Source organism: Cyanistes caeruleus, chromosome 4 (assembly GCF_971803275.1).
Source record: "Cyanistes caeruleus chromosome 4, bCyaCae1.hap1.1, whole genome shotgun sequence".
NCBI lineage: Eukaryota > Metazoa > Chordata > Aves > Passeriformes > Paridae > Cyanistes > Cyanistes caeruleus.
Genome location: NC_141704.1, coordinates 58756011 through 58770882, shown reverse-complemented (window position 1 = coordinate 58770882; position 14872 = coordinate 58756011). Strand labels below are relative to the sequence as shown.

Genomic DNA, 14872 nt, shown 5'->3' with positions numbered 1-14872 from the left:
TTGAAAATTAAAGAGTAGTTTATGGAATTCCTGATACAACTGATCTCAGGAAATGGCATTTGGGCATTTTTGTTTCTGTTAGAAAAATAATGGGAAAGTGTTTGTTTCCCTTATTAAAACCCATGTCTCTGAATAAGCATTAAGACACATCTTTATTATTTAGCCACTTTAAAAATACAGATTTTCATATTAACAGTATATCTGAGAATAACCAATATAGACCTGGGAAATGAAAGTTTTGGACCTTTTGAATTACAGAAGGAAATAATCACACACTTAAGAGTTTCAGAAACAAAACTAAGCTCTGTTTTCTTCAGAAATAATGAAAGCTGGAACAGTGATCTTTGCCTTATGATAACCTGATTGATAATGCATCAAGAGCAAATAGACAACAAATCTGCAAGGTATCAGTGAAACCATTAACAGAAGGCTTTGCAGAAGCACAGATAGCACCTGAAGGACGAGATGTCATCCAGAGGGACCTGGACAGGTTCCATGGGCCATTGGAACCAGGTGCTGATGCTGCACCTGGGTCAGGACAGCCCCTGGGATCAATCCAGGCTGGGATGCGCAGAAGGAACAGCCCTGGGAGAAGGATCTGGGGGTGCTGTGGGTGAGAGCTAGACATGCCCCAACTCAGAATCCCCCTGGCTGCACCCAGAGCCCCAGGGCAGTAGGGAAGGGGGATTCTGCCCCTCTGCCTGACTCTGCTGAGCCCCCCCTGCAGGGCTGCATCCAGCCCTGGGCCCAGCACAGGAAGGACAGGGAGCTGCTGCAGCCAGGCCACAGCAGGGACACCAAGGGCATCAGAGGGATGGAGCAGCTCTGCTGGGAGGAAAGGCTGAGGGAACAATTGGGATTGTTCAGCCTGGGGAAGGCTTTGCGGTGACCTCATTGTGGCCTTGCAGTGCCTGAAGGGAACCCACAGGAAAGAGGAAGAGAGACTCTTGACAAGGGCCTGGAGTGACAGGACAAGGGGCAGTGGCTTCACACTGACAGGAGTGGGTTTAAATTGGATATGAGGAAGAAATTCTTCCCTGTGAGGATGGTGAGGCCCTGGCACAGGTTGCCCAGAGAAGCTGTGGCTGCCCCAACCCTGGCAGTGTCCAAGGCAGATGGGACTCTGAGCAAGCTGGGACAGTGGAAGGCATCCCTGCCCACTGCAGGGGGGGTTGGAACTGGATGATCTTTAAGGTCCCTTCCAACCCCAGCCATTCCATGGCTCTGTGATATTCCTTGTCAATGCAATTCCTTCAGTCACAAGTAATACAGGGATAAATGGACCTGCTGCCATTCACTGTAATCAATAGGTTTAGATAGGAAATTACTGACACTGTGGATTAGTAAAAGCTCAGTTTCATTAATCAGTAACAATCACTTCACTGCTTTACAAAACTCCCTACCTTATCATGGTATCATGCTCCTCAATGAAGCTCCAGGAGCTCCAAGGAAGTTCTTCATTGTCTGAGCCTGACTAATGCTGCTGATTTCCAGTAAGAGCATACACAGGCAAAAATATTTGCCAGACTGCAACCAACATTTAAAGTGACCTTCAAAATTAATAAATTCAAGGAATACCGTTATATATTATAAAGTATTTTATTTTACACTTTTTTTTAAAAATACAAAATTCTAAAAAACATTTGCCCATCATTCATGCTGCCATAGTGTTGTCTAGACTATGCTAATGCCAGGATTTTAGTTGTTAAAGAATTACCACAAACCAACATCTCTGAATATAATACATCAAAAAGTTGGTGGCCCAGATTAATCACTTTGATTAAATAACATTATTATTGAGTAGCACTTAAAGATACCTAATAATTTGCAGAATAAAAACTCATCCTAACATCAGACACATCTGTAACACGTCCTCCAAAATGGGTGATTCCAGGATGCTGCCCACCCTCTGTTTATCGGCAAAACCCTTTCCACAGTCTTTTCCTCTGTGTGGCACTTTTTCACTGGCCATTTGTGCTGGTAGCACTGGGATGGAGAGGTTTGACTCTTGCCAGTCTGGAGAGGCCAAGTCTAAGGCAATGAGTAGGTGACTTAACAGGAACACATTTCACATTACTGCTTCCTGATGGAGCTGGAGATGATTTTAAAACAGAAATAAGGTATTAGAAGTTAAAAGGGGAAATAATATCATATGACTGTTGTCTTGCAATAGTTTCCCTAGCAGAACAAAAGAAGCATTCTGAAGAGAGTGTAAAAAGGTCCAAACTACAGAGGCACATGGAAATCACTCACCAGGGATTCCTCCCTCTGGGAGCCAATGGAGCAGGAATGGTGCACAGGTTAATTACCCAGCCACACACTGCAGCAACACTGGGAAACTGTTCCCAGTGTCCTGGGCACTTTCAGGCACTCCACCAAGAAACACTGAGCCCAACTCCCATGGGGAAATGAGGACTTGACAGAAAGGAGCCAAACAGAAAGAACCATGTACAGAAAATAAGAGTAAATATAAAGAGAAATCAAAGAATCAGATGTCAGCAGCAGGATGCTCAAAGACCTTGAGAAAATAAAACTTTTAAGCATTTGCTTTATTAGAGCAGCTAAAATACTCCAGCATTTTTAATTTTTTGTTTTTGTTTAGAATAGAAAATAATTTAGCACATACCAGAGATAAAGAAAGCTCTAAGTAAGAGCTAAACAGACATGAAAGGATCTTTTGATTAAGGTCCGATCCACAGTTTGGAAAACACTCTATAAGCCTCAGGCAGATAAAGGAGTTAATGATAATGCTGTAAAAGAAGCACAGATATAGCTTTTCTTCCTTTCTCTCTTTTTTGTTTTAAATCTGTCCAAAGAAAATCTCTATAAAATATACATTAAGGGTAGGCTTTTTCCAGGAATAGTTTATTTTTTGTTTGCTTTTAGGAGAGATTGCTAAAAGTTTAAGTCAACTCATGCCTGTGTCTATAGCTGCACCGATACCTGGTGGTGTCCATTTAGGCTTTTTGCCTGTGACAGGACTTGATGCATGCAGAGGTCTCCCAGCTGCTTCTGAGGGACTGGACATCACCTTCTGCCTTGGCTCAGAGTTCTGTTCTGTTATCCAGGAAGGAGAAACTATAGGTGATGCTGGGTTGGAAAAAAAATTGCTTTAGAAAGATGATCTTTAGCAGAGAAATCATCACTTCAGATGATAGACCACTGCACAGCAGAAATAATGAGGATGTACTAGACTGTTCCATCCTGAAGTAGTAAATATTTACACAGACACCTTACCTGTTAGGGAATAACAGAGACATGGATGCAGCTTGCTATTCCAAAAGATGACAGTCACAGGAAGAAAAGAAGGGAGGCTAGTTGCTTTTTAAAATAAGCTTAAACAAAGCCAACAGTGAAAGCTCCAACACTGATAATACTCCAGATTCACTGTTTTGACACAAACCCCAGAAAACAACTAGAAAAATCTAGAGGCTCTTTAAAGAGATTAAACTTCCCTGGACAAGGAGGGCAGAAGGAATTTCTCCTGACATACAAATGCAGAGAAGCAGTGACATTTTGCTGGTTTGGGAGTGAGTAAGCTCCAGTGTGTAAATTTAGTGTGAAAGTGCAAATAAGATGTCACGAGTATGAGGGGATAATATTTCAGTAAGGGGGGAGTAAGTGAAAATGTAGTCAAAGCAGCCTGAATTTCACTAAAAATCCAAACTAAATCCACATCCAAAGCACATCTGAGGAGAGGGTTTTGGTGGAGAAGAACTTACTGGGTACAGACTCTGGCTCAGAGTCAAGATCATGGGCTCTGTCATCACTGTCAACTACCAATGACTTGTGATGTACTGGAACTTTGTCTTCTGCTGTCCTTTGCCTCCCATCACCATCAGGTGTGTCATCATCCATGACCTGATTGAGACCTACAAAACAGAAAGTGTTCAATCAGCTCAAATTCACAGTAAATCTGTTCTCTTCCTCTAAAATAATTTGGTATTTGAGTCCCCAGAATTCATTTTGGTGATATGAAGCTATACTACTCAGAAACATATCACTGACACTGGTTTTCATGTGCTTCTCATTTTATTTTCTCATTGTCAAATTTATTAACATTTATCTGTAATCAGGATAACAAAAAAAGATCAAAAATTCACCAATCCACAGGTTTGCTTATTTTAAGACTGGGACCAAATTTTCAGTGAAAGAATTAACACCTCCTTCAACCTTAAATATATTTAAGATAAAGACTCTTTATTCCACACCAATAAAAAAAAAAGAGACCAATGGAAATAAAGAAGAGATAAGCTACATAAATGCTTTTTGTGAAAGGAGTGTAAAAACAACTTACCTAAAAGTTCACTGTCTACACTGCAGTTGGAAAAAGGGGATCTCCTCTGTGTATTTTCTGATTCAATAGTCTTACCTGTTTTAAGACCCAGGAAAAAAAATAAAAATATGAAATATTACTATACAAAAACACATTAAAAAAAGTAAAAATATTAAGAAATTAAAATAGCTGAAGTTTTTATCTGTCTCTAATCCAAGCATATATTTGGAAGATCTTATAGTAGAGTTACTTCTCTCATATAAAAAAAACACTAAGAACATAAGAAAAGAAGCAACACCTAGAAACCCTCTCTCGTCATGACATCTTGAAATAAAATACAATTTTCAATCTATTTCAGTGTAAAATAAATTGCCATGTTCAAATTCACTGCATATAAATAAGGACTGTTGCATGGAACTGTAAAGTAACCTTGTTCTTCTGAATTTTTCACCTCCTGGGGATTTGTAGATTTTTCTTTCACAGATAAGGCTAAGGCAACTTCCAAATCTCTTTTATAAAGTTTGTCATCCAAGGATAACCTGTGGAAAAAATGCCAACATGTTAAATAATAAAGCAATTATATGAGTGTTATAGAACTATTTCTGGCTCAGTGAGCTGTTTAAAATTTACATACTTGTGAAGAGATTAGTATTTCAATACATATTCATAGCATATCCTGTTACAAATATTATATTTTGAAATTACTTGGACAAAACACACTAATTTTTAAAGCACTCTGTACTTTAAAGCATTATGACTGCAAAACAGTGTATGTGTGCATATATATAGACATATATATCTATATATATGAACTATTAACTGGCATTACTGCAGGAAAAAAAATAAATTATTGCTTTTGCTTGAAATTCCACACCAGAATGTAATATTTAAACACAACTCTACTAATAAAAATTAGATTCCTCTTTTTCATTTACATTGACTTTTTCTCCTCCTTTACCTATGTTCTTTTGGAAGGAATGAAACTTGTCTTTATATTTCTCTGGCTTAGGAGTCCCTAAGAAACTCAGAATTTTTAGAGTTATATGAATGTGCATCAATAAGGCTCAAAATCTTTATTACGGTCATGTATTAGCTGTTTGTTCTCAGCTCCTTAAAACTCTAGGGAGAAAGAAACTAAACCCAAATATTCTTATTGAAATCCAGTTTTACACAGAGTTGACCACAACATTTCTTACCTCTTATTAAGTGTCTGTGATGGAGTCACTTCTCTGGGCTTTTTTGGCTTCTCTTTTTTCTCCTTCTTTGACTCCTTGAGCTGTGTTCTAGATTTTTTGCTTGAAGGTGCAAAGTCTTCATCTATTGGAAAACAGCAACAAGCTCTCATGAGTTTTTCTATATTCTTTAATTTCATAATTTTCATTGCATGCTGAAAATATGTTGAGATAATAACCTTTTCTGGAAATTAATCCTACTTTAAAAGAACACAACAACTCTAAATGCACAATCCTTAAACGTATTTAGAAGGAAAATTCAACATAGCCTCTTTTACATGTACTTTTATGTAAGAGGCAATGATTTCAAATTCTTGATGTACAACAACATCCCACTTACCATCATCTTCCAAATCCCCAAACTGAGAATAATCAACAACTTTCTTGTTCCTGTGGCCAAAAAAAATATAAAATATACACTATTAATCCTTTCTGACCGAGCTTGATTTGGTAACACTTTTGGATAAATCATGTTTTACAGGAAAAAAAAGCAGTATGTGCTCAGGTGGACAGAATCTCAGAATCATGGATTATCCATGAGTTGAAAGGGGCCCACAAAGATCATCCAGTCCAGCTCCTGGCCCTATTCAGGACACCCCACCAGTCCTACCCTGGGCATCCCAGAGAGTGCTGCCCCAACACTCCTGGAGCTCTGGGAGCCTTGGGGCCATGCCCATTCTCTGTTCCAGTGCTCCACCACCCCCTGGGGAAGGAACCTTTTCCTCTTTTCCTGATATCCAACTTAACCCTCCCCTGGCAAAGCTCCAGCTGTTCCGTGGGTCCTGTCCCTAGGCACAGAGAGCAAAGATAAACCTATAACCAATGCAACTGTACACAATGGCTTATTGGGAATAACTTGTAGATTTTTTTTAAAAGACTCCACACCCTCTCTGGACAATCTGTTCAGGGCTCAGTCACTGCCCAGGACAGAAGTTCTGCCTCATGTCCAGGTGGAACTTCCTGGGATCAGTCCCTGCCCGTTCCTCTGGTGCCATCGCTGGGCCCCCCAGAGCAGAGCCTGGGCCCTGCTCTGAGCCCTCCCTGCTCACAGGGACACCCAGGCCTGAGGGCCCCTCTCAGCTGGGGCTCCTCTCGAGGCTGGACAGCCCCAGCTCCCTCAGCCTTTCCCTGTCAGAGATGCTCCAGGCCCTAAATCATCTCTGCAGCCTCTGCTGGCCCCGCTCCAGGAGCTCCCTGTCCCTCCTGTGCTGAGGAGCCCAGGGCTGGACACAGCTCTCCAGATGTGCCTGGCAGGGCTGGGCAGAGGGGCAGGATCATTCCCTGACCTGCTGACACTGCTCTTCCCATTGCAGCCCAGGCCATCATTGCCCTTCTTGTCCCCCTGGGCACTGCTGGCTCATGGACAGCCTGCTGTCCACCAGGACCCCAGGTCCTTCTCAGCAGAGCTGCTGGCCAGCAGGTCACCCCCAGCCTGTGCTGGTGCATGGGGCTATTCCTTCCCATGTGCAGAATCCTGCACTTGCCTTTGTTGAATTTTAGACACTTCTTCTCTGCCAATCTCTGCAACCTGTCCAGGTCCAGGTCCCTTTGAAGAGCTGCACAGCACTCCGTGGTATCGGCCGCTCCTCCCATCTTTGTGTCATCTGTGAACTGCTGAGGAGACATCGACCCCTTCATCCAAATCATAGATGAGCAGTTTAAAGAACACGGGGCCCAATATTATTCCTCCTGCAGGGCTGCATCCAGCCCTGGGCCCAGCACAGGAAGGACAGGGAGCTGCTGCAGCCAGGCCACAGCAGGGACACCAAGGGCATCAGAGGGATGGAGCAGCTCTGCTGGGAGGAAAGGCTGAGGGAACAATTGGGATTGTTCAGCCTGGGGAAGAGAAGGCTTTGGGGTGACCTCATTGTGGCTTTGCAGTGCCTGAAGGGAACCCACAGGAAAGATGGAGAGAGACTCTTGGCAAGGGCCTGGAATGTCAGGACAAGGGGAAATAACTTCACAGTGACAGAGATCAGGGTTAGATTGGATATGAGGAAAACATTGTTCCCTGTGAGGGTGCTGAGGCCCTGGCCCAGGTTGCCCAGAGAAGCTGTGGCTGCCCCATCCCTGGCAGTGTCCAAGGCCAGGCTGGATGGGCTCTGAGCAAGCTGGGACAGTGGAAGGCATCCCTGCCCATGGCACGGGGTTGGAACTGGATGGGCTTTAAGGTCCCTTCCAACCCAAATCATTCTACGACAGAAACCCGGGGAACACCACTAATGTCGGGCCTCCAACACGGCCCTGTCACTGATCACGACCTCTCTGCTGGAAGGGAAAGGGGCCACCCTGGAATGTCCCAGAGGCCCCGAGGGGATCGGGGGAGCCCCTCGTCCCCCAGCCCCGCACACGCACCTCCTGACCGGCCGCGCCATTCCCGCCGCCGCCGCCGCCGCCGCTGCGCGTCCCGCGGCCCCGGGAGCAGCGCCGAAAGTGCCGCTGCGGACGCGCAGCTGCGATGACGGGACGGGGTAGGCGGAACATCCCGGCTCCCCCTTCCCGCGGCCCGCTTAACCCGCGGCTGCCCGCCCGGAGCCAGGTGAGCCGGGCCGGGCCGGGCCGGGCCGGGCCGGGAGGCTCCCGGTGCCCGCGGGCGCTGCCGCTTCCAGCGGAGGGAATGCGGACACCGGGAGCTCCCCGCGGCGGGGAGGGGGCGGATGGGGTCCCGCAGGCCGTGTGTCCTGCCGGCTTTGAGCCTGCGATTTCAGGAGCAGGAGGTCCTCTTTGGAACAGGGGGTTTGTCCCCCGCTCCCTCTCCATCAGCTTCCTCCCCACCTCCTCGCTGCATCGGGGAGCAGCAGAAAGAGCGTGGTCGGGCTTGTGTTCCCCAGGATTTCCCTTTGAATCCCAGAGGGGCCGGGACACCGCCTCGCATCGATAATGGCTGTCCTGAGATGTTTGTCTTTGAAACGGACCTGTTTCCTTTGTGTCTAGCACGTATGTTTGTTCACAGAGAAACCCACCCAAACCCTCAACCTGTGAATTCTGCTGTCGAATTTTTTATTTTTGTTGCTTTTTCTTCTCCTCGGGGCGTGGTTTTTAGTACTGGGGAAGCTTCGGCTGAAGCAATGTGTCCGGCTTTGCGGGTGATACTCAAAACAACGATGTGAATGAGCATTTTAAGGAGGGTAGAAATACCAGCACAGTTATACCAGCCTGTATTTTCACACTGTACATAGTCCCTCTGCATCTCTATTGACTTATTTTTAATACAGGTTACAGAAAGACAAAATCAGCTCTTCCTAAAAATCGTTGCAGACACCTGCTCCCCCACTCCCCGGGCCTTGCACCTGCAGAAAGGAGGAAATAAAATCTCTATGCACTCTGCAGGATTTCAGCTTTTGAGGCATCCATGACAGACGTCAGGGTGTTTCACTTAATTTTCTATTGATCAGGATTCCCATCTGCCCTGGTTCTGCTTTTAAGTCAGGAGATCTATGCTGTAATTTTTAAGAGCAATTACCCAGATTTATATATTGACACACTCATATACTTTATAGAAGCATTTGATATTTTGGAAACTAGTATTTATGCTTCAGTTCCAGATGCATGTATTTGGAAGTCAGATATAGATATAGATGTAAATATATTAGACATATAGATATATAATTCTATAGATTATATTTGATAATATCTATTAGATAATAGATATTATCTAATATCTAATTATCTGATTATCTATGAGAATTTTCAGGGGTTACGTAATTTTGACTGTTAATTATTAGCAAAGCCATGGCTTTTCATTACCATTTTTTTACTTCTGAGTTTACAAAAATATAATTCTTGTTACTTGCATTTCTACTGCAGGAAACAAACTCAAGAGGATGAAGCCCAATAAAGGAAAGACTTTAACTAGAGAGAGAGACTATGTGTACAAATTCAGTGCTGGAAAAGAACATTTGGTGCTTACAGTGCCTCTCAAATTCCCTGTGCAAGAGAATATCAGTCATTTACATGGACGTCTGATGGTTCTGCACAACCTGCCATGCTTTATAGAAAATGGTATGAATTGATTTCTTAAATTGATCTCATGTTTCCTTGTCCACAAGTGTCTTACAGCTTGCTTTAACAAAACAAAACACCAGAACAGTGTTTACAAAATTGGTTTTTAAACAGCAAAACATCAGAGAAAATTACTGTCAGTGCTAGCAAGTGCTATCAAGGAAAAGGTGAAAAATTTTACTTACAGGTTTCCTGGGTGATTACTGATGTGTTCTGTTGATGGCCCATTTTCTTCTTGTTGTAATAGACCTGAAGGAATCTCTCAGTAAATTTGTAGAAGAGGAAACTATAAAAGATTATGACAGAGAAGCTGAAGTGGCTCTGGAAGCAGTGAAATCGGGAAAAGTAGACATCAATCAGCTGGCAGAAACTTGGGCTAAAGCTTATAAAGAGGTAAGATTAAGGCTGGAAACTTAATATTCAAGGCTTGCTTTGTGAGAATATGTGTGTGTGTGCAATCACAGTTGTGAGGATGAAATATAACACTAAAATTCACTGCAATTCTTGCAGTTTTTTTTCTTTTTATCTGAAAGTAAGCATCGAGTCTTCATCCTCCAAGTTCTTAGGTTTTTCTTGAGTTTAATAGAGTAAGATAGAAAAGGGAAAGGCAAACAGTTTGTTCATTTAATAGTTGATACTCAAACAAAAAATAGGCATAAGGCTTGTAGTGGCTTAGAATTAAAGCAAGAGGTGATGAATCCTATCCTAATCCTATCCTAAATATCAGAAACAGCAATTAAGGCTGGAAGGAGAAAGTGTACAGTTGAGAGAGACTTTTCAGTTCATTTTTTGAGTTCATATGACTATTTCCCATTATTTAGGAAAGATAAGTCTTTAGTTGGAATATGGTCTCCAATTTCACATGGGATCTTAAAAATAGTGGAGTGCAAAAGAGCTGGAGGAGTCCTAGTAAAGAGAAAAAAAGAATGACAAACCTGCAGTATTTGAGGAAAAGTTTATAGGAATGAATTTGCTTCTCATGAAATACAGAAAAATGTGAAAAATTCCATAAAAAGCTTTCAAAACTGGTGTTCTTGGGCCATTCTTTGTTCAATAAAAATAGCTTTTCTTAAATCAGTGTTGTTGATCAAATTCTTAGTGATGTCAGAGGTTAGTCATCCTTACTAGCAAAGCATTTTTGTTTGCACAGCTGATGTTTTGGGCCTTATCTAAAATTCATCAGATGCAAATATTATTGTGGATATTGCTGTTCTTTCCAAGCTGGTGTTGTGTGAAAATTGGTAATTCCTCATTGTAGTCCAAGCCTTAATGATTCTGACTTTAGTTGCTTTGAAAGAGGAAGAATGGGAAAGGAGAAAATTGAAAGCTAAAGCAGAATGCAGAAAGCTTAAATGAGGGAAGATGCTTTATGTATGGTAAAGGCTGTGTGTGGACCCCATGGTTTTACCCCACCATTATGTCCTAAGAGGTATCTTATCCTTTAAAATCTCCTACATTTTCTTTAGACAACTTTAGAACATGCCAAGCCTGAAGAAACCAGCTGGGATGAAGATTTTGCAGATGTCTATCATGATCTGATCCATTCTCCAGCTTCTGAAATGCTGTTAAACCTGGAACACAATTATTTTGTTAGCATCTCAGAATTAATAAGTGAAAGGGACGTGGAACTGAAAAAACTACGTGAAAGGTATAACTTTCTCTTATTACTTAGGTTTTCTTCTCTCTTATTAAATAGGGATGCCTGCCACTGGGTGTGTAAACTCATAGAACAATGTGTGTAGCTTGTATTTGTCTGTGTAAACCCAAAGTCATGCAACACTTGGCTGGCACAAGAGTATGTAGAGATTCAGCAAGGGGGAATGGCTTGAAGTGGAAATTTAGATTGGATATTAGGAAAAAATGCTATACTCAGGGTGTGGTGAGGCCCTGGCACAGGTTGCCTGGCCACAGGTGGCTGCCTCATCCCTAGAAGTGTCCAAGGCCAGTTTGGATGGGGCTCTGAGCAATCTGGTCTGGTGGAAGGTGTCCTGGCCCATGGCAGGGAATTCTCATGGGTTGGAATGAAATGAACATTCATGTCCTCTTCAGCCCAAACAATTCTGTAATTCCATGATGTCATTAGGGTCACCTACCTTATATTACTTTGGTGGCCTTCTATTATTTTCAGTGACTGAGGAGAATATAAGTTTTAATTTTCAGGAAGTGTTGAGTTTGAGTCCCAAGTTCTGGAATAAGCTTGCATAGCTGCAGGTGGCTCCTTAATCCACAAGAGGGAACACGTTGAATGTGGATTTTTCTTTCTGTGTCAGAGTAATTTCAGTAGCCTTGGTTTAGCATTCTGAATGGCAATATTCCTCTTGAGCTGTGTGTGTTTAAGCTTAAGTTAGACAGTGCCTAATCAGTTCATACTATGGTTTCTTCTGGACTGAATTGTACATATTTCTAGTTTGGGGGACAATGTTGCCAGTAAGGTGTTAGCAAATCTTTTTGCTGCTCATTTCCTCTTCTCAAGCATGAATAAAGAAGAAAGAGCAGTATTGTTGTAGAGCTCAGGTGTGATGTAGTTGTGTATAGACTCTGCTGGAATTTATATCTCATCACATTTATCTATTTATCACATCCCTATGCTGGTGGCAGTTGAGATTGTCCCAAATAAGGGTAAGTGGTGTTCTGGTTAAACACAGGACCTGACTTGAATCCCTGACTTTTACCTTCAGTTTGTTTGGTGGATTTTTGTTGCTAAATCTGTGACTGTTCATTCTGTCAGTAGCAAACAACTAAGTTTGTTGTTGTATCACAGCAAAGGGTGTTCTGCTACCAGTCTTCTGAAATCTGTGTTTTCTTCTCTTTCAGGCAAGGAGCTGAAATGGATAAGGTGATGCAGGAGCTTGGGAAGTCACTGACTGACCAGGATGTGAATTCCTTAGCAGCTCAGCATTTTGAGTCCCAGCAGGTAAATAAAATATGTCATGTATATGCACATCACCTTATAAAGACCACCCACACCACTCAAATTATCACTCCTCTCCTGTTAGGATTTGGAGAACAAATGGACCAATGAATTAAAACAGACTACTGCTATCCAGAAGCAGGAATATCAGGAGTGGGTGATAAAGCTTCATCAGGACCTAAAGAATCCCAACAACAGCTCAGTCAGGTATTTAATTCCTCTGTGATGCTTAATTCTATCTGAAATAGTTCAAAGAATTTGAATTTACATAATCTTTTAAATAATGATACTTTAGTCCTATTTATTATGATAATGTCTATAAATAATTTACACTGGATAATCAAAGCATATCAAAGGCAAATAGACCATCATAAATAAGTATGTATAATTTTAGGAGTTTCTTCATTGTGTGATGTTACAACCTCTGTGTACCAGAAAGTGTCGTAATGCACTGAAGTACAGCTTGACATGAGTGGAATTTCCTCCTATTTTTCCTTTCTTTCCTATGTCTGTCTTTAACACTGTTTCACAAGGTTTTCTATTTCTGTTACCACCTAAGTATGTTCTGGAGAATAATGGTACTCTAAAAAATGGTAACAATGGTTTGAATTAACAAGCCTCTTTTCTTTTTCTATGTGTATGTCACCGGATGGCTAAAAAATTGAATTTTTTTAAGTGTGAATGCTTGTGGAGAGAGTTGAATGAGAAGCTTTCCTCTGTTTGAGGAAAAGGCAGGAAAATTAGAATTTGTAAATTGGTTTGGATCCTTATTCTTTATCACTAGTACATTGCTACTTGGCAGTTGAAAACAGTAGAATTGCTTGCAAGTTTATAAGATTTTTGGAGGTGAGGTACTTTGAAAACAGGTAAACTTCTCACTAATGCTGAAACAATTTGGAGAAATGCTGATGTTCTTTCATGTATTGGGAACAGTATTTGTTGTATCAACCAGACAGTTGAATTTAGGGAAGAAAGATAAAACTGATACCTGAAATGTTTCCTAGTAGTTTGAACACTGGAACATTTGATAAGATGGTTTTTAATCTCCCATTTTGTGTGGGAAGAAGAAAATAAATGCATATCTAATAACTTCATAAATAAGGTTTCAGCTGCTGTAAAAAGGCTGAGGAGAATTATTTTTGTTTTCTTTTTATTCTTACATTCTTACTATGTTATAACTAGGTGTTGTGACTTGTTTTTATTCCTCAGTCTTGGAATGCTTTACAAATGGGCCAAGTAATGTAAATCTAACAGTGGAGTTTCCTCTTCTGCTGCCAGGAAGGTGAAACCTCACAAGTGGAGCTCGTGCTCATAGGTTTGGTCTCCTGGTTTCCACAGATCAGCTGAGAAAGCTTGGGATAACTTTCCCAAAGTTGTTGGTCTTGAATAAAAGTTAGGATTAACTTTTTGGCACTTTTCTATTATTTCAGTGATGAAATTAAAGTTCAGCCCAGCCAGCTGAGGGAATCTGTGGAAGGAAATGGAAGAATCTATGAAGAACAAAGGCTATTAGAAGAAAGCTTTACTATTCACTTAGGTAAGTGGAGTATTCCAAATAACAGCTGATAATAAGTAATGTATCCAAGGCATGTATTATTTACAGTATTTAACTCTCAGTGTGTATAATCCATAGTTTGGAATTGTTTTGTGTTTGTTCTTTACATGTGTAAGAGAACAGCATAAACATATCAAGCAATATCTGAAATAGGTGGAAATCTTAATGGTAGCCATTCTAGAAGCAAATTTCTATCCATTTTGGTTGGGTGACTCATGTGAAAAAACACAGCAACAGCAAAACATGTTGCCTAAAAATGATGCTTCAGCTTTCCTTACGTTTGGTAGAAAAATGTGTTTATGAAATTTTCTTCATTGATCAGTTGAAAGCAGAATAGATACTTGCAATTTGTATTTTTTGTTTGTGCAGTAGAGTCTTCTTGTGCTGTTTTGACCTTGTTATGTTTTACAGGAGTGGTTTAGGTTACTTAAAAAATTACCAGCAAAGGCATTAGCCAAAGCAGGTTTGATACAAATTTTCAAAAGAGCAGAAAAATTCAAAGGCAATGTTCACTCTAGGTAGATAAAACACAGAGGAAAATTGGATTTTAACCAAATCTGAAATGATTTAGGCAGAGATGAGCAGGCAGCAACAATCCTCCCCGTATCACAAGCTTGGGAGTTTGCAAGCTCTGAGAGGCATCTCTGTCAGAGGGAGATGCTGGTGCAGCCTGCTGTGGCACAGGAAAGCTCCAAGGACATCCCTTAGGACCACTGTCCATAGGGTCATTAGATGGTTGCCTTGAGTCATTTGGAAAATGTTCATCCTCAGATTGAACTGCTGGAGTTTCCAAAACTCCAAAACCATCGGGCCATGGGTCAGGTAGGGGATGTTTCCAGGCTGTCAGGATCTGACTGATAATCCCTTCCCCTCCATGCAGCTCCCACTTCAGCCAT

General features: G+C 41.6%; 2 protein-coding genes across 5 annotated transcripts in view; one reads left to right on the top strand and one right to left on the bottom strand.

Moving 5' to 3' along the window:
• Positions 1-1583: 1583 nt before the first annotated feature.
• On the bottom strand, positions 1584-7951 carry RAD51AP1 (RAD51 associated protein 1). 3 transcript variants are annotated; one of them, XR_015285680.1, is made up of 9 exons: positions 7864-7911; positions 5849-5898; positions 5473-5593; positions 4706-4815; positions 4298-4372; positions 3723-3872; positions 2944-3090; positions 2254-2415; positions 1954-2092 (listed from the first exon to the last, which is right to left on the bottom strand). XR_015285680.1 is itself a non-coding variant. In XM_086884976.1 (8 exons), exons 1-8 carry the CDS (start codon positions 7881-7883, stop codon positions 1962-1964), a joined length of 804 nt encoding a protein of 267 aa, XP_086741102.1. In that variant the 5' UTR covers positions 7884-7951; the 3' UTR covers positions 1584-1961. The 3 variants fall into 3 exon arrangements, 2 of the variants coding, with proteins under 2 accessions (XP_086741102.1, XP_086741103.1); XM_086884976.1 differs by lacking the exon at positions 2254-2415 and having other exon boundaries at positions 1584-2092; positions 7864-7951; XM_086884977.1 differs by lacking the exon at positions 1954-2092 and having other exon boundaries at positions 2203-2415.
• FERRY3 (FERRY endosomal RAB5 effector complex subunit 3) overlaps positions 7897-14872 on the top strand; it is a 19811-nt gene continuing 12835 nt past the window's right edge. Inside the window, exons 1-7 of one of the 2 annotated variants that reach the window (XM_086884975.1) lie at positions 7897-8047; positions 9316-9510; positions 9758-9903; positions 10977-11158; positions 12325-12424; positions 12507-12628; positions 13852-13958. In XM_086884975.1, the coding sequence (XP_086741101.1) occupies positions 9333-9510; positions 9758-9903; positions 10977-11158; positions 12325-12424; positions 12507-12628; positions 13852-13958 (835 nt within the window). In that variant the 5' untranslated portion in view covers positions 7897-8047; positions 9316-9332. The other variant, XM_023927709.2, reaches the window with a different exon arrangement.